The 19,625-nt window shown below is 32.6% G+C and overlaps 1 protein-coding gene across 1 annotated transcript in view; it reads left to right on the top strand.

Moving 5' to 3' along the window:
* The window catches only part of LOC148284167 (membralin-like), a 382,657-nt gene that overhangs the window by 330,292 nt on the left and 32,740 nt on the right, over positions 1 to 19,625 (top strand). The window contains exon 10 of the mRNA XM_088242544.1: positions 11,296 to 11,395. Within this exon, the coding sequence (XP_088098670.1) occupies positions 11,296 to 11,395 (100 nt within the window). The remainder of the gene's footprint in view (positions 1 to 11,295; positions 11,396 to 19,625) is intronic.

Raw genomic sequence — 19,625 nt, 5'->3', positions numbered from 1 at the left:
TTATTTCAAACCTATTGACAGGTAATTAATATATGATGATATGAATTATGTTATACGTATTTTCCGCACGACTTTTGCTCAGATTCACATCTTCTTTATCGTTCCAAGTGTTTAATATTTTGTAAGAGAGTATTAAGTTCTACAAAATATAGATTTATGAGAGAGTTTCAGGACTAGATTTTCCTTAGGAGAAGGGATTTGAGTTAGAAACTCCTGGTTTATTTTTTTATCATTTGAGATGGTTGTCTCATGTAAATGAAATGTTTGGAAAATAATATTAAATAAGTACTGTATTTTTCGAGTTTATTATGCGTCCTAACTCTAGACAGACTTTAGTCCTTGGGAGTTAGGACTTGTGTCTCGAAAAATGTAAATGAAATTGTGTTGCGAAAAAATAAATCATTAAAAAATATAATCAAATTCTTTATTTAATGAACATTCAACTACGATAAGATTTGTTCCTTTTTTAAAAAAATATTACACTGATTTTTTTGCCGTTGGAGTGGCACTTGAAGCGTAAGACTGATAACCTCAAATTAATTCAATAGCTTTTCGGGATACACTCGAATTAGTGTATTAACTGTATGATCCCTGATTATCGATTTGGTAGGGTTTTTGAACTATTTTTTTTGAATTATGATATTTATAGCTTGAAAACAATTATGTAATCTTCTTGTTTTTTTTTTAAAGTTCATATACTATATTTTTTCAAAAGGCAGTTTTAATTCATACCATTTTGCGTCAGGGAATCGTAAGGTAAAAGAAATGTTAGTTTTTCACTACGATATATTTACAATACAAAAATAAATGAAAAACCAACATTATAAACTTATTGAAAAATAAAACTTACTCGCTATCATAATTATCATATTGATGCTTGTACAAGACAACCAAACGGGTGACAGCTCTACGCAAAACTTATCCCGAGGAGTTATTTTTTGGAATTAATCACTTCAAAATCGCCGAAACTATTCAAAAACGTCCAAATATGTACCGGCGAAGAGATATGAAGTATTTTGCATCCGGACAAGTTTTTACTGTCGTGAAACAAAGGGTTAAAGCAGTGCCTATATACCATCAGATCCATTCTGGTTTAATTTATATACATAACTTCATTCTTCTCCATCCAGGAAACAGACAAAATTTATGTAAAATAGATCATAATTACTCAGAAAATTTCACGTGTTTTCATTAGCTTATTTGGATTTCATTGTATAATTATTTTTAAATATGGCTCAAACATTAATTTTCTAAATAAATTTAGTATTCAAATCAGTTAGCAAAGAGTTACCTACATTGTTTAGCTAGAAATGAATATCAATAAGAACCTTGCTAATTAATGTATGATTGCATTATATCTTATATTATACCTGCCAATTACGTTCGAGCATTAATAATGATACAGGAATTGGTACGTTTCAATGAGTGCTATTCATCCACCGTATAAAGGATCCGAAATACTCCTGAATCACAAACATAATGCGACGAACACAATTTACCATAATAACACAGAAAGAAAATCTGAATGTGTTTATGTTATTTTCATTCATGCAAATATGAACATAAAGGAATTTTGTTGAGATTGTATTTATTTGAAAGCCGCTTGAAATATTATGTAGGTGGAAACCCCGCAGCTAAAAGAAAATTATAACTGCGGGGTTAATTAATTAAATATTATTTATTTATGAAAGTCTCCATATCCTGTTCGCCCTTCACGAATTCCAAGGGTTCTACACTGTTTTTTCGCGAATCAACTATCTTCTCAATTCACCTAACCGGAGACTTCGTTGATTAGGTAATGAGTTGTGTTTGGTAGATAGATAATTTTTCTATTGAATCGGCATTTATATTCTAGAATAACATTTAATTTATTAAATAAAAAAACTAAGAGGCTACTTGAATTTATTTTGGACCAATTCTATATAGTTTAGGAAAACGCAGATCTTTTCATCTATAGTTGTAGTTACAAACTCGATTAATAACTACTCCTGTAGATGCTAAGATCTGTACTTTCTGAAACTATAAAGTGGTTTTCCAAAATAACTGGAATTATATGTGTATATCAGTTACTGCTTCATTTAAAGTGTACGCATTTTTTAATTATATGAAATATTATTTTATATTTTGTAATATTTTTCGTGTCCGGGCAGATGAAAAATACAGTTCTGTGTGTGAAACAGAATCATGGCTACTCTCAGATAAAACTCCTAAAAATCGAGTGGAGTGGATTAGTCCGCCTTCGCATTCGCCTACCATGCAGATCGGGAAACGATCTCAGAGTAATTTTTCGCTACCCGCCCTTGCGCTCTATTGCATAGAATAAATGCGTCCATTTATTTTGGATTGGTTTTTGGTTTAGTAAAAAAATAGTAACGGACGGTTTAGGTTTGCGCTTGCAATTCTTGACCTGAGTACCTACAGCCCGTTGTATTGTTGTAAACTTCGTGATTAATAATCATATAATGGTTTTTGTCCATATGGACGGCTCTATAAACAGATGGCGAATTATAATCGTAAGGAGACGATTAAGATGATATATCGACGGTCTGGAACAGTGTTTTCCAACCTGTGGGTCACGATTCCTTGGGGGGGGGGGGGGGGGAGTTTTGGGTTAAGGGCGGCGAAGCCTTGCCAGATAGGGTCGCGGGAACTTAAGAGCACTAGAAATCTGGCGCTTCCCCATCCCGAATTTTAACTTTATTTAATCCTTTTATTATTATTATTATGGATAACTTATATAGCGCCATTTTCGTAATAAAATACCTCAAGGGCGCTTTACATAGTGATTCTATTGTTAAATGAATTTAATTGAAGCTTTTAAATTTGTAATTTAATTAAAACAATTTATTTCACGTGTTACGTGCTACGGATTTATTCAAATTATTTAGAGAACAAGTGAGTTTTAAGTTTTTTCCGAAACATCACTTCACTTTCACAGCTACGCACCTCTGCAGGGAGAGCATTCCATGCCATAGGGCCAGCGACCGCAAATGCGCGTTCACTAAATTTAGTGCGCTGTTTGCGTAGAGGTATAATAACTTTTCCTCTCGCTGTAGACGTAGCTGATCTAAGCGTGAGACGCCTGTCAGCTAGTTCATCTGGAATGCATAGATCCCTTAGATATTCCGGAGCAGAGTTGTGCAGTGACCTATACATAAGCCAACAGAGTTTGTATTCGACCCTCTGTGGAAAACGTAGCCAGTGTAGTTCCCAAAGTAGTGGAGTGATATGACTGAACTTAGAGATTCCGAAAATAAGTCTCGCTGCGGCATTCCATACAGATTGTAGGCGAGTCGTTTCCTTACAATGCTCGTGACTTTAACCCTCCCAAATAAGGTAAAATTTGAAAGGGGGTAGGGTCGCCAGGTATTTTTCTACTCGTAAGGGGGTCACGTATTTAAAAAAGTTGAAAAACATAGGTATAGACGACAAGCGTCCTAAGTACAAAGTGGGTTCGGACGTATTAACGCCAAACAATGTATTATTATTTTATTTTTTTGAGACACAACAGGCCAGGAGGCCCAGTTACAGTAGTGAATTACATCACAGAACACCCAGACTTGAGAAAAATCACATTTAATTGTTTGTGTTCTCACCGGGAATTGAACCCGGAACGTAGTTGCATATTTATAAGTGACATGAAAATAAAGCCAAAAAAGCAACTTGCCAATCTCAAAAATGCTCTCCTGAAAAATTACCAATTCTTTGATTAACACGTTCGTCTTCTAGTTTAGACCATCGATATATTATTTCATAAATAACTACAGGGTCTTGCATTAATTGCTTCCTATCTTAAAATTTAAATAAAACAAACTGTGTATGAGATATCATATCAATTTTTTTTATTCGTTTAAAAGGTCTATGAATGCCATTATGTATAGAATATAACATCGTTCAAATGTCCGTTGCGGCTTCTCTGGGTGGCGCGCATCCGAAATGTCCAATTTTTCATGATTCTGGTGCATAAATCTGGCTGAATTTGACCAAAGGCATAGGTTATCTTGGCTTTGAGGACCGCTGTGGTTCGTGGCTTATTTGCATAGACCTGCGACTAAAGAAACCCCCACAATAAAATCTAACGGGGTCAAATTGCACGATCTCGGTGGCCAGTTCACAATACCTCCACGTAAGATAACTATGCCCTCAAATCACTCTTGCAGAATGTTCAATGAGGCATGAGCTGTATGGCACGTAGCGCTGTCTTGTTGAAACCACATATTGTTGGTGTTCATATCATCCAATTCAAAAGAAGTTGGTAATCATCACCCAATAGCGCTCGCCGTTGACGGTGATGGCCTGGCCATCGTCGTTCTCAAAGAAATATGGACCGGTGAAGCCGCCAACCCAAAATCCACACCAAACAGTGAGTTTTTCGGGATACGTTAGATGCTCTTAGATTTAATGTGGATTGGTATCATCCCGAATTTCACAATTTTGTTTCTTGACGTACTCGATAAAAATTAGGGTCAGCTTCCATCTGCTCCAGAGCCCATTCAGCAAACACACGTCATTGTATATGGTATTTTACCTTCAGCTCCTAGGTCAGTTGAATTTTGTACGGGTTCAAGCCCAAGTCAAGACGCAGAATTCGCCAAGTTGTGATCTGCGAAAGGCCGAGTTCTCGTGAGCGACGTGAAATCGAATGCCTCGGTTTCTCCTGCACACTCTTACAGACAGCGGTGATGTTTTCGGCAGATCTTGTGTTTCGTTGACGAATGAGTGTTGGTTGATTGATAACTGAACCAGTAGACTCAAATTTACTCACCATACTGTGAATAGTCCTTTTAGTAGGACGCCTATGGTGACCGTAAAATGACAAAGCGCGCGGAACGTTGCCCGAACAGAACACCTATTTCGATAAAACAATTTTATCATTTGTACGTGTTGTTGAACGCTATATCCGTCCATGGCAAATAGACTGAAAATGATGATCAATTTTGAAAATGACATTTGACAAAATAGACTGAAAATGACAGCCAATTTGACAGATGTCGCTTTAAAATTATGGCCACTATCAATTGTTAAATTTCGGAAGTCCCTATTAGAAGACCCTGTAGAAAACGCCAATTTTCCAGACAGTCGCAACCCGTCGCTGACTGACCCGTCAACATCAATTCGTATATTTTTCATTCATTGGGTTAGCGGTTTTTACACAAGATTCATTCATTCAATTTATTTAATACCTACATAGTTCAATATTACATTGAATGGGTAACATATCCTCGAGTCTCTGAGACTAAAAGCCCTTTCATAAGTTGGAATACAATACAACCAAAAGTGGAATCGTATTTGATAGTAAAAAAATAACAATTACGACATTGTTACATGGATAATTATGATTTGGAAACGTGTAGAATATTCATTACGATACGCTCTTAGTGGTAACTTTTATCAGATATAATTTCACGTATCGCCTGAGCATATCAAGCCATACAATACAATACAGTACACTTCGATAGACATGTGTACTAAAATCAATCATAGTGTTGTTTTGTTTCGTCCAGCATTGTCTGCCCGTCTTGTCTGAATGATGGTAATATTATACGGCACTAGAGACGCAGGTAGCGCCGCCGCCGCCGCCGCCGCCCCCGCCGCACGCCACCCCGAGGGGAGCATACACGTAATGCTGTAAAGGTGGACGAATAGATTCACATTCTTGTGCCGTCACCTCGGAAAACGTCCTTGCCTCTTGTGGTTGTCGTATTTATATTATGAAAATGTGTCTCCTGAAAAGACCTTTCATATATCCTTTGTCAGTAAAATCTCCGCTGCCATGTAACGTATGGGCTCTTATTTAGTTTCAATATTTTACTCAATAATTACCTTCTTTTTTTTCTTATTTATATACAAAAAATACTACAATTTATTTAGTCCTGCTAAACTGTTGAAAATGTATATCACTAATACGTTTATTTTATTCATACAAATACATATATATTGTATTTTTTTTTTAATAATAACATGTCCCTAATGTGAGGCCAAGAGCCCTGTGCTAGGTTAGGATACAACCTCATGAAATGGGGAAGCATGTACATTATTAAACAATAGCAAAAATTAAAACAAAAAATTATTACAAAGACATATATTTCAATAAACATCTGGACAACACGCCTACTAGTATATAAATCTATGCAATATCTCGCAGCAGTCTCCTGCAATGGTCTCATCCCTTAGACAAATCCAAACCGGTTCCCTTCTCCTGAAAATGACTCGTTTTAAAGAACTTAATATCTTCATCCAGGACATTAATCACCCTTTGAACGTGTTTCTAGTGTTAAATAATTGAAATTACAAATTAATATTAAAAATAAATTTTAAAATAAAAATAACTGCACATATAAATAGTGTAGCGAGAGATTTTTTTGAAAATTATATGTAAATCAAAAAACGTAGTACTTTATATCACTGGTACACATATTATTTATATTTTTATGTATTTCATTGCTTTATATGTGTTTTATTATATACTATACTATATTATTTATGTTTAAGTAACATGTATTCTTGGCACATATATATACTTTACATTTGTATAAAAATGATTTTTAATTTCTTACATTTGATTAGCTAGGCATTTATAATTAAGTAGTTTTAGTTTTTCTTTTTTATGTTATTGTTTTATTAGTATATGACTACTTATGCTCTAAAGATAGAAAATCTCCATCTTAGAACAGGCTGTGCCATGTTAGATGGAGAGTATCATAAACAGAGAACACTCCGTTTTCATTTTACATTAATTGGTTTTATATAGATTCCCTGTTATTAAGTATGTATATTATTTTTTTGCAATAATTTTATAAATTAATAATTAATAATAATAATATCATGAATATCGTACATATTTTTATTTAATTTATTTATTTCACTTTTTTTTTCTTGTAGACGCATTCATTTACATTATATTTATTTTATGTCCTAGTTACAATAGTTGGTATCTATAATAATATATGTGCATACATACACACTCATAAATGTGTGCATAGATGTACACTGTACACAAACATATGCGTAAAAATAAATAGTAAGAACAATAACAATGAAATCATTAAAGTTGAATTATAAATAATATCATACAATGTTTTAAGTATGTCCAAATGTTTGCAGACAGGCTGGATTTCCTCCCTTAGTTTGTTTCAACAGAGAGATAGAACATTTTTGAGAAGGGAATATGGAAGTCTAGGCATTTACAGAGCTTATGACCTATCATTGGCTAATTTAGGTTTATTTGGAGATATCGGGACGCAAAATAAATACAAACGTTTCAAATCTCGAGTTTAGTACTAAATTAAACCTTGTTTCTGAAGCTTGAATAGCTTTAGTACCAGTCGGTTATAAAATAAATATTAAGTTGAAAACAAAGCGTTTTTATTTTATTTTAGTTCAAATAAATTTAGAATTTTCTTATTTTTTTGGTCCCATCATCGAATCTTTAGGTATATACTCGTATGTTTAAACCCCTGTTATTATTTTGTTTATATTTTTTCAAAGGTAATTTAACAAATATAAATTCTAGAAAACATAAATTTTTAAGGTATTTGTCGATAGATTTTCACATGAATATATATCCTCAATTAAAGAATTACACAAATTTTGTTTTTTCGTCAGTTTATTTTATTTATTGTGCAGCGCCCTTTAGGTGATTTTCACAAAAATGGCGCTATATAAATTATCCAAACATTATTATTATTATTATGAAGGTATTATATTCCTGATACATCCGGGCCATAGGTGTGTGGTATGTAGCATTACTTGTAAAAAACGGCAGCCTTAATATGTCCCGATGTCTGAGTGTTCTCAATCTCTCGTTTTTTTAATATTTTATTGAGAAGGTTTGTATATACTTTATAGTTTAATATATTTTAGATAAATTTTGTATCGTAAAAAACGCGACGTTTTGTCAGAGAATCAAAATGAAAAAGAGTTAAAATTTGCCCAAATGTTTAGCACTCGCGAGGGTTAGAAATTTGGGACTTATGTAAAAAGTACTCAAAAAACCCTTTTTTGAAATCGATTATATTGAGTTTATATGATTTTGATATTGCGAACTCCATACTGCTTATCAAACTCATATATAAAAATATAACAGTTTCCGTTTCCGTCGTCATGCGGAGTGTAGATCTTTGTTTGCTGAGGTTAAATGCTCTGCAACGTATACGGGAGTTTTTGTATCCATGATGCCCAGGTGGTGAGTGTTAAGTTTGTCCAGGGGCGAGTTTTTATTGAATTTTTTCACTGCAGATAAGACTTCATATCTTTTTTGAGGACTGGATTGTGAAATAATTATATTGTGCGGTTTTTGCGATTGAGAGTTCATTTTTGGGACCCCATGGCAGCCAATAATTTAGTATATCATTAAAGGCGCATAGGATTTTAAATATGTCCGCAATATCTTCGTTTCGTTTTTCCGGTACGCCTGGATCTTAATGTTGTTGCTTTTGTTGATTTGTTCTATGTTAGCTAGTTTGATCTCCAGGTTGTTTTTTTTCGATCTGAAATCTTCATTTTTTTATTGCAAAAACGAAATAGTTCTCCCTTGTTCGATTACATCCTTTTTCAATTCGTCGTACTTCTCGGAGAAGAAATCCATAGCATTTTTTATGTCATTTAATACGGTTAGGTCTTTTTTAATAGACTTCAGTTCTCTTGTGATCTCCTTCTTAATTTCGTCCATTTTTTCACTTACAAAACCTAGTAAATCATCATTGACGAATGAAATTTTATTAGGTTTTACTTTGCATTGGTTACATTTCCACATTTTCCTGTTGGCCGTGGAAATTTTTTAGAAATTACTTTCGGTAAAACCTTTACATCAAAAATGATAATTTTTGCCACAGGTCGTACATAGTATATTGTCACTGCGAAAATCAAACGATCACAGCAGATACATTCAGCAGTTGGTGGAGACATTTTTAATACGTGTAAGATTATTTGATTGATAAAATGGTGGTGCGTAAATTTTGTATATTAATATCGCAAAAACTTCATGTAGAAATAATGTTAAAATTAAATACAAATGTACATATTATAAAACCATACCGGTGCTAAGCGCCGCACCGTTTCAAGTTTCTATTGCCGTTATATAACACTTTTAATAGTATATATTATAATAAATAAATAACAACTCCCAAGTTATGTGATACGTGAATTTACTTAAACGTTATATTATTTACTGTTATATTCCAAACCCTTTCTCATCCGAATGAATGAATTTGAAAAGAATCTGAATATTTTTTTTTACAATTAGTTTCAGAGCTATTGTAAGCATTGTATTGAAACAACTATAGTTGCGAGGGGTTAAAGACATATAAAAAAACAATAGCATTAAGATGAATGAAACATTTTTTGAACCTGATTTACATAATGCAGAATTAAACAATAACTATTATTATTTTTACATTAATTTATATTCACTGAAATATAACGAAATCTTAATAAAAAACTTTTTATGTTTGGTGAAAACAGCTCCCGCGGATGAAAAAATTAAAAAAAACGCGAACACGGCATTGCAATTTGTTTACGGCGACTCGCAAAAAACCCCACAAAACGGAAAAAATAGTTTTGCCAGAATCGATTTATTTAATCAATTCTAAAAAATCCACAAGTGCCAGTACTTAATTGGTAAATAATTTACAATTCATGTAGTTTTAAAACATCTCTGTTTGAAAAAACATTTAAAAATGTTATACCCTTTACTACGCATTCCTCAATTAATGGTTTTATCTGTGTCTTTTTTTTTATAAACTGTACTGTTGTTTTTAGTTATACGCCTACATTATTTGATGTCCAATCGGCGCTGTTTTGACCAGACGATTTTTTTTATTTAAGGTGGACATTCTCGACAGAATGTTGTGTGTATTAAGTTACTTTAAAAAATCACCTTTGTATATTTCCGTACGGTGGAGAAATACGTGAGCTAATAATTTTATACGAAACCCGTCTATTCGTATCAACTTAACGCCTATTGTTATGGAAGAATGCTTGGCTAGTTTACTTTATAAAAATATCTTGAGTAGCTCCTGAGCCATGGACGTTAACGATTTATGATACAAAATGCATCGCACTAGACGATGACTCTTTCAAAATGCAATATCTTGTCTGTATATAAATTAAGGCTACCTGCAATAACAGTTTTGGTGACATCGACGTATTGAATTGTAAATCAGTTGAGTCTATTAAAGGCATCTCATATATATGAGCGTTTAAATGCCCATGTTTTCAAAAGACTGAAAAATAAGTGTATTTTTTTATTAATCAATATATTTTATAAATGGTACATGTTTTTTATTAAATCTATACAAATCTACACTTATTTGTTTATAAATTTGTATAAACCACTTAATTTTTTTTAATTACACTTCGACCGGTTTCGAGGTTACTACCTTATCGTCAGGAATTTAACTAACTTATAATTACACACGTTGCTATTTATATAATAAAATATTGTATGAAAGAGACAGAAAATTGAAAGAAAGAGAGAGAAAGAAGATAAAATAAATCACAACGGGAATAGTTTTAAAAGAGGACTCGAAGTTAAATTTAATTGATTATTTATTATTTGAAGTTTTTGATTAATGGCTTTACTAATTTCTAATCGTTCTAAATTATCTAAACGAAAACCATTTTTATTGACATGCAAAATTTTTACACACGTTTCTAGATTAAATTCATGGTTTTCGGATATAATATGATTTGCGAATTCTGAAAAATTATTATTACTCAAACATATTATATGTTCTTTGATTCTAACTTTAAATTTACGTGAAGTTTTTCCAAAATAGAAATTTGGGTAGTTTAAACAATTTAATTTATAAATTCCCGAAAAAAATTTTTTTGAAAATTAAGTGGTTTATACAAATTTATAAACAAATAAGTGTAAAATGTCATACCACAAAGTGAAAAATGTTTTTGATAACAATACTATACAAATCTACTTTTACACATCTAGTTAATGTTGTAACTGTAACTCTCCAAAAAAAGAGACTAACTCTTGTGCTTGGAGAGATAAATAAGATTTAAATAGGATTGTATTCATTTGTTAATTATAACTTGATAAAGGAGTGCGTAGTCGCTCAGAAACCGGTCGATAAAAATAAGTGGGTAAAAAAAATTTTTTTTGTTTAAATTTGAAATAAATTGTATCGCTTTTTAATTGTATTTACTTTTATCAATTATTATTTGTAAATCTCTTATAATCTGATTGTAATCGAGAGCCATGTAACCAGCATGTTTTATCACCGATATATAAAGTTTAGTTTTTTAAGCATATTAAAATGGAGTATTTTTTTCCATTTTCAGGTTCTTCTACCTGTACCACTTTTCATTCTACGGATATCACTACCGCTTCAATGGACAGTACAGCAGTCTTGCCCTCGTCACATCTTGGCTTTTCATTCAGGTATTTATATTTGTTATTATTAAAAACTGTTCATTTCTAAGATGAAGGAGTGAAACTGAAATTTGAAAGATTGGAATGGCAAAATTAGCGATGTGTAGTCTGACGAAGTGATGGAATAATCAGTCCATACTAGACTTCAGAGAAATAACATCACGGTAAACCTTTAAATAAATCCTAATGTTTAAAAAAATAATATTGTAAATAAAAAAAATATATTTCTCAAACTAGCATCCCTTTCACAAAATAAACGAAAGCTGCGACCGCAATTCTAGGGTTTTTTTCCGAAATAAACTATTTCAAAATATGGAAAATCGAGTTGTGTATCACATCATATGGATTAGGGAACGCCAAACATTTTAATATATTTAATTTTTAAAACGCACTTGCTTTGGGTAATTTTGTAATTTAAAAATCAGTTATTTTTCAAAACGATCTATTTCTTATATGGACACAAAAATTTTTTTTTCAGGAATTAGCCAGGGATTGGAAAAGTTCAAAACAAAAAAAAAAACAATTTAAAAGATTAATCGGTGTATTTAGCGGACCGCTCTATTTTTTCTGGGAATAAAAAAACTCGTCATATCTTTATAATTGTATCCACATTTTTTACTTCAAAAAGTATTTGTTCCTGAAAAATTTCGAATTTGGAAATGATCAGTTTTGGAAAAAAATCCTACAATTACGAATGTAAAATGACTTCTGCTCAAATTGCGACAAATTTCTATGGGGATAAGAATTAATTCCGTCCATATTGGGAATGTATACGGTCATCCCCACTTCCTGTTTCTCCCGAATTATCTTTTCTGTGGTTTCACAACTTCAACTATTCAATTCATCACTTCACTCCGATAGTCTTCCATCTCGACCATCTACTCTTCCCGTCCTCTGCCGATGTGATAGACTACCCTTTAACCCGATTCTCAGTTGGATCATTTATATCCACACCCCTCGTATAAACAAACAGTCCGTCCTTTCAATACGCTTGGCTTCAGTATTAATGAATGCATTTATTTCCTTATTCAAAAACTGATTTATCTAAATAAAGCACTTGGTACGAATCCAAAAATATAATGCTAACATTGCATTTTAAATAATCATAAACATTAAAAAGAATATTCATATTATGTTTAAAAAATATTTTATTATTATGTTATAAAACTACAAAAACGAATTTAAAATCAACAATTTTTTTCAAAAGAAAACTTAAAATAAAGGGATAGCTCGCCCACCACATACCGCACACCGCATCTGAGGACATAAGTCACTTTGGCGGTGCCCACATACACGGAAAATTTGTTCGTTGTCAAACGAGAAAAGCTGCCCGAAGAAGCTCTCTGTAATCTGGAAGCCTTAGCATCTTTGTGCCAAAAGAAAGAAGTATAGAAGTACATAATAAGTACTTCATTGGATTGAGAAAAGAGGGAAGTGAATTCTTCGCTGACTGGGATTAAATTTATTGGACATGGTCAATTCGCCGAAATGATAAAAAAACTTTTTAAAAGCCTTGAAATTCTTTTCGAAAGCTCCCAGACCGGTATATCTGACAGGACGACTATAACAGGGCCACGGAAAGTAGCAAGAAGCTCCATTCGGTAATCATAGAGAAGGGGACAAGACCACAGGATGTGGGATACACAATGCACCTAATGGTGCATAGGGCGCGGCATTTATACACCTACCGCTGCATATTTTGATCATAGTTGTTACATGAAGGTTAGATGATGAAATGAGTCCCAACGCCTTAGGTGCTTGTTCAACGACAATAAGATATCGTCGTGTAAAAACGCTCTTTTAAATTATTGTAATATTAAGTTTATTAATTGTAGTTATTATTTGGTATAAAAAATAATTACTAGTTAATTAAAAATACATTAGAAATTTCAAAATATTTTTTTTTTCACTTTTATCTATTACTTTTAGTATTTTTCCCTTAACACGAATTGCATCTAGGTAGATGTACCCGTTCCAAGCTGGATGCAAGCAAGTTTGCAAGTTACGTTCCTCGTCAAATATGCCGGGAATGCAACCTGAGACCATTTAGACCACAAGGCAGATAAATGTTCTTTTGTGTAATTTTTATTTCACCTTATTGGTAATTTTTTGCTTAACTTTATTGGTATTTTATACATAATCTTATTAGTATCTTTTCATAAACTTACTGGTATTTTTTACTTAAATCGTATTAGTAATTTTTGCACAAATGTTGAGCTCCGTACATTATGTAAGGCTGAGATAAGCACTATCCGCAAAATCAAGAGAGAAGCTCTGCGTTGGTTTGGACATTTTTAACGAATGGAGAGCGAAAGAATGGCTCAAAATATTTACCATGCGAATGTTGATGGATGCAGAAATAGAGGAAGACCGAGAAAGACATGGCGTGGTCAAATCCAACAAATACTTGAAGATGGACATGTTAATAGTTCGAATAATCGGCGCTCGTTTATGAGAAGACGTATGAATGTAGAGGTAGAAAGATCTGTATGCAAAGTTAGTGATGTGGCGTTCTATCCTCTCTGCTTACCCTTACGGAAAATTGCGTCATGGTTTGTTTGTTGTTCTGTTTGTAGTAATTTATGCTTAATCGTATAGGTATTTTTTACTCAATCTTGTCAAGCGCATTGAACTTGTTCACGAACTGCAATTTAGTAATTAATTACGTGAAGGGAAGATGATACATTTTCATAATTCTAACCATTTTTTACAAGTATTATTTATGATATATTTTTAACAGTTTTCTCGTTTTTTATGTGATACGTTATCACACTTGAAATGTAATATAAACTTTAAATCGTACCAATTTTATTCGCGCCCAGTGCTTCACGAGGTTATGACGTAGACATTCAAGGAAGGTCGCAAACACAAACTTTTGGACCTCTATAATAAAGTTAGTTCCCGTGAAATATTCCGGTGTCTTTTTTGAGTTATTACCCCTTGCCAGATTATGATGCCCCAAAATCTTATTACCCGCTCGGCGGTCCATTTATTTCACAACTCTTCCACATGTCACCCCTGATATGACTACTCTTATGCCCCTTCCACCATTACAAATAATTCAATGGAATTTTACAAAAGTCCTACCAACTTTCACGTACTTACTGTATATTAAGTCTAAGAAAAGTAGCGGAAGTCTTGAGAGGTCACGTACACTGGAACCTCTTTTTACGCGGGGATTCGTTCCACACGGTACCGTGTAAAAAAAAAGCAGTGCTCGTTTAGGATAGGCCTTTTTTGTGGAAAATACAATAATATTATTTTATTTTTACAATACAAACAATTTTTTTAGCGTTTTTTAAAGTAAAATGTTTTCAAAAATATAAAACATCCAAACATCATATACCCTATCAAATTTATCCAGGAAAATGTGCAGCTTAATTAAAATTAGTTTTGCAGAAAGCAGCCAGCCATAGGAAAGTGAAACTGAGATAATAGCACTTTGTGAACAGAGTGAATAATCAAATCTACACTATAGTTGGAATGTTTTTGACTTAAACAAATGATAAACAATTGAAACATTTCACTAAATGTTGTTAAATATTTGTATATAACCATTTACCGACTTTCCTATGTCTACCGGTTTCAAGACGTACACGTCTCTTCGTCAGGACACCAATTAAACCAACATCCAAAACCAACATAATAATACAATTAATTAAAAAATATAAAACCAACATAAAACCAATTTTGATAATAATTAGTATATATATTTTTTTATATTTCAAACAAGTATCTAATTACGTATTTGACCAGTTTTAGTAGTAGTTTTAAAGTACCGTAAGATTTTTCTAGAGCTGTGGGTGTTTTCTGCAAATTAAGGAATGCCGTTTTAGAGCTCGGCACTATTTTCAGAAGGTTATTGTTACAGTTTCTTGTATGAAAGCGGCCTGGCTATTTTTAGCAGAACATGGAATTGACCTTACTGCACCCGATAAGACCAATATCTCATTTATCAAAATTGTGGACTTGCTTTCTGCATAACTACGTTCAATTTACGTGCAGTGTCGCTTATAAATATAAAACTACGCAGTATCAGCGAACCCTATAGAACCACAGGGCTTCGCGCTGGGCGTAAATTTATGGTTCCTCTCCAACCGTAGCTTAAATTTGAAAATAATTTGTTAACTGTTAGAAATCATTGAGTTAGTGTTTATAATTAATGTTAAGCAAACGTTAGTCCAGAGCTTACTTCTTCCACTCCTTGACTATGTGGATGTATGTTATCCAGATGCTAACTCTGAATTACTTGATAAGTTGGAACGATTGCAGAATATTTTTATTCGTTATATCTTTGATGTTCGCAAATTTGACCACATAACCGAGTATCGCACGCAACTACACTGGCTCAGTATCAGGCATAGAAGAAACATTCACATTCTATCACTTCTTCACAATATTTTAAATAATCCCAATACGCCTGTTTATCTGAGAGAACTCATCCAACCTCTTTCACAACACGGACTATCTCTTCATTCTAGTAACGAGAGAACCCTTTTAATACCCTATCATCGCTCTAATTTTCTTGCCTCCTCTTTTACAGTAGTAGCCGCTCGATTGTGGAATAATCTACCCACTTATGTTAGAGACGCCCCTTGTCACTATCTAAATATTTTAATTGTTCCTTTTTCCTTCTTGTTTCCTTCCCATCCCCTCTCTTCATAATATAGTGTTATTTTTTTTATATAATTTTTATTTTGTTAATCTTTTTTTTAAATTTTTGTATAAAATTGTAAGATTGAATATGTCCATGTATTAATAATTTTCTCAAACTAAACGGTTTGGGTAGGTAGGAAGAAATTGCTTTAAGGAAATATGCCCGCCCTTATATGTATATATATTGTATATGTTTATAAAGTGTCAAATAAATAAAAATAAATAAATGTGTAATCATTTTATAGACAAACCGTGAATAAAAGTTAGACTATTCATTTGATAGCATTGTTTTACACTTTATTTTTATCAAAATATGTGACAAATAGTGGACAATGGAAACTTTCAAACAATAGTGAGCCTGTGACCTTAAAATCATAAAATTTTATATGAATCCATTAAAACCGTTTAAGAATGCATCAACTTTTGATGCGAAAGTACCCAAATTTAGCTATCTGGAACACCACCCCCCAATAATTATTAAAAACAACAGGGCTACTATAAGTGAACTTACGTTTATTCATAAATACATCATATTTAAATACCTCCCTTACACCTCTCATACACGCGGTTGTCTTATATTAATTTAAAAAGGTGAATTGAACAGGAATGTTGCATCTCATAAAACAAAACAATACAAACCAAAATTATAGATTCAATTCAATGTCTGTTTCTGATAAGTTACTCAACAAACTCTACCTTTTCGCTACAAACCACGCCGCCTCTCCGTGTTATTCGTATTTATCGCATCCTCCCAATATTATAAATTAATTATAAATCTCTTTTTAGTGCATAAAGTAATTAAGATCAAGGATTCTTCTTTCGCTCCAAAACCCCTTTGTATTATATAAATACTTGTGAAATTGAAATTAGTCAAACAAAGGCAAATAAAATCGACATTGCAGATTAATTAACAGCAACGTTATCCTAGTACTCGTTTTAATATATGAAATTAATATATACACATATCAAAATAATAATTTTAAAACCCAATTATAATTCTAAAACTAAAAATGATATCAGCCTCGTGGTGTAATGGTCAGCGCGTTTGCCTACTACGCAAGAGTTCTCGGGTTCGATTCCCAGCATGGTTGACGTGAAATATTTATTATTAAAATGTGTTTTTACACTAAAATATTTCATAGTCCCCTGGACTGGCACCTAAAGCGTAAGACTGATCATCTTACCTTCATGTTTCAAAAATAACCAAGATACACTGCGATCGGTGTACCGATGCAGTGCCCTATCCACCATTAGATGCAGAAAGGGAATGATGATGATGATGAAAACTGTGGGGTTCATAGTCTATGGTCGATGACACATACACGTGCTAAATCATTTTATCTGAAATAGAGCGATGACCGATAAGAAAATCGTCGTTTTATATTGAATACAATACATTACATTCTGCAAGACCTAAGAGCGATGTCCTGCAGTACATTCACACCAAAGAGACATGAAGGAAGGAACGTGACCAATAAAAATTTATAAAATCTATAAAAATCTGTAAAGAGTATAAAAAAAATCTATACATTAAGTTATTCACGTAGACGCCAATATTATATATGCCAAAATTTAATACTAAACATTTTGAAAAAAGTTATGGATGTCAGGAAATAAATTTCTATAACAATTTACCGATGAAATAAAAATTATCAATGTCTTTACAAAATTCAAACTTAAGGTCAAAATATTTATTTATCCACCTTCATTAAATGTTGCTTTTTAAATTTAAATAACATTTTAATCATATTTAAGTTTTTTATTTTTCAATTAAAGAAATATGTTTTTTTTTGTATTTTTCAATGTTTTTTTTTCTATAGTACTTGAAGTTCTTTTGCTAAGTAACTTGAAAACCTTATTTTGTAATTTTCTTCACCATGTTATGTTTTGTACGCGGAAGGGTGTGTATGTGCGTGTGAGTAAGTGTGCGTGTGCGTGTATATTTGTGTGTAATTATACATGCGTGTGCACACATGCTCATTTGCATGCATATGTATATGCGCTTATTTATAAAAAAATGTTTCATACACCTTCATTTATTTTTTTGAAATATATGTGTACTGTGTACTTAAATTATTAATATTGTTATCCCAAAGCAAGCACAAGACGTTGCTTCTTTTTTGGTGTGGTATTTCGTTTCGTTTTTTGATTCTGTACTTTTGCTTTATTATGTATTTATATTTGTTAACACGCAGTAACTTTGTATTACATTAAATACAATTAAAAAATAAAAAAGACCACATGACGTGGTAACGCCCAGTCAGTCAGTCTGCCAGTCAGTAAGTCCCAGTGCAGCCAGTTCAACAACTTATCGCCGTAACATTCTCGCGACATCGTTTAATTCATGATTTATTTGCCATGTAATAAATACGCATTAAACAGCAATCTCGTGTTTTCTGTCAATCTCTAACTGAGGTAGGAGCTCCAACCCTCAGCATCTTAATTCTATAAAACTGAAAATAACGTTATAAACTAATTTACATTATTTAACCGTTTAAATGCCAGGCAACATATTTTGAAAAGCTATTGAGAAAAATACTGTCAACACGGATGAGTTTTGGAAAAAATTGCCATTTTGCAAAGAGCCCGCCAATGTACAAAGCACAAAAAGTTAAATAAATAAATGAAAAAAAGTATTTCGATGAAAATTATGTTTGTTCTACGAGTAAAACGATATCCTTATAATTTTTCAATGTTATTTTGACTTCGCACTGCAATTGCACCATTCTAGATCTGATAGCAGACAATCTTAAAACAAGGTATGATTCTAGGCCTTTCTTTTCTTTTCTTCTACCATCTTTTAGCCAAAACATCTGAGCCGTGAGAAATGCTTCTCGGTTGCTTTTCCGTTATTTATGTTTCATTCGGATGCTTTGTCTTCTATGCGGAGACTTTCAACAGCATCCCGAAGTTGTAACTAATAATGTATACAAATACCCCTGCAATAAAAAGGATTTCTTTTTCTACCCCGTGGAGTTTATTAAATTCTCGTTAATATTTTGCCTAAGAGTGCAGTGCAACACACGTTTCTTTCCCCATAAAACTGATGGCTGAATTACATATCATTATATTTATGTTACATTTGTAGTCAGCATTACTTTACGGGTTATTATTTGACCCGTTCCGTAATGTAAACTTTGAAGGTAGAATCAAAGAAGAATAAACTTTAATTAATAGAAATCAGGTGGTTGATAAACTGATGAAATGTACAGAAAAATAATCCCCATCCGCACCTATTGCTGCATAAGTCACTGCATTGGGAGTATAATTGCAGCGTATCTACATAAAAGTACGGTGATCAGTCGTACGCTTCATTTATCAGTCCAGGAACGATGAAATATTGCAATATAAAAATATTTCGCATCAATCCTTCTAGGAATCGAACCTAGGGCCTCAGGCATGGTAAGCAAATTCGCCAAGCACTTCACTGTGAGACTGACTTATCCTCACTCAATTTCTTTTTGAGAATAGGTACATTTACTAAAAAATGTATATTTTTTGTATCTATTGCCACTTTAAGTCAATTTTAGCCAAAATCATATAATTTTTACCATTATGTAAAAATTAAACATCAGATTAAAAT

The sequence above is a fragment of the Micrasema longulum genome, unplaced genomic scaffold (genome assembly GCF_059751315.1).
Source record: "Micrasema longulum isolate JH-2025_06_02 unplaced genomic scaffold, ASM5975131v1 h1tg000142l, whole genome shotgun sequence".
Taxonomy (NCBI): Eukaryota; Metazoa; Arthropoda; class Insecta; order Trichoptera; family Brachycentridae; genus Micrasema; species Micrasema longulum.
Note: the sequence above shows the minus strand (reverse complement) of the source record. Positions and strands in the feature narration are given on the sequence as shown.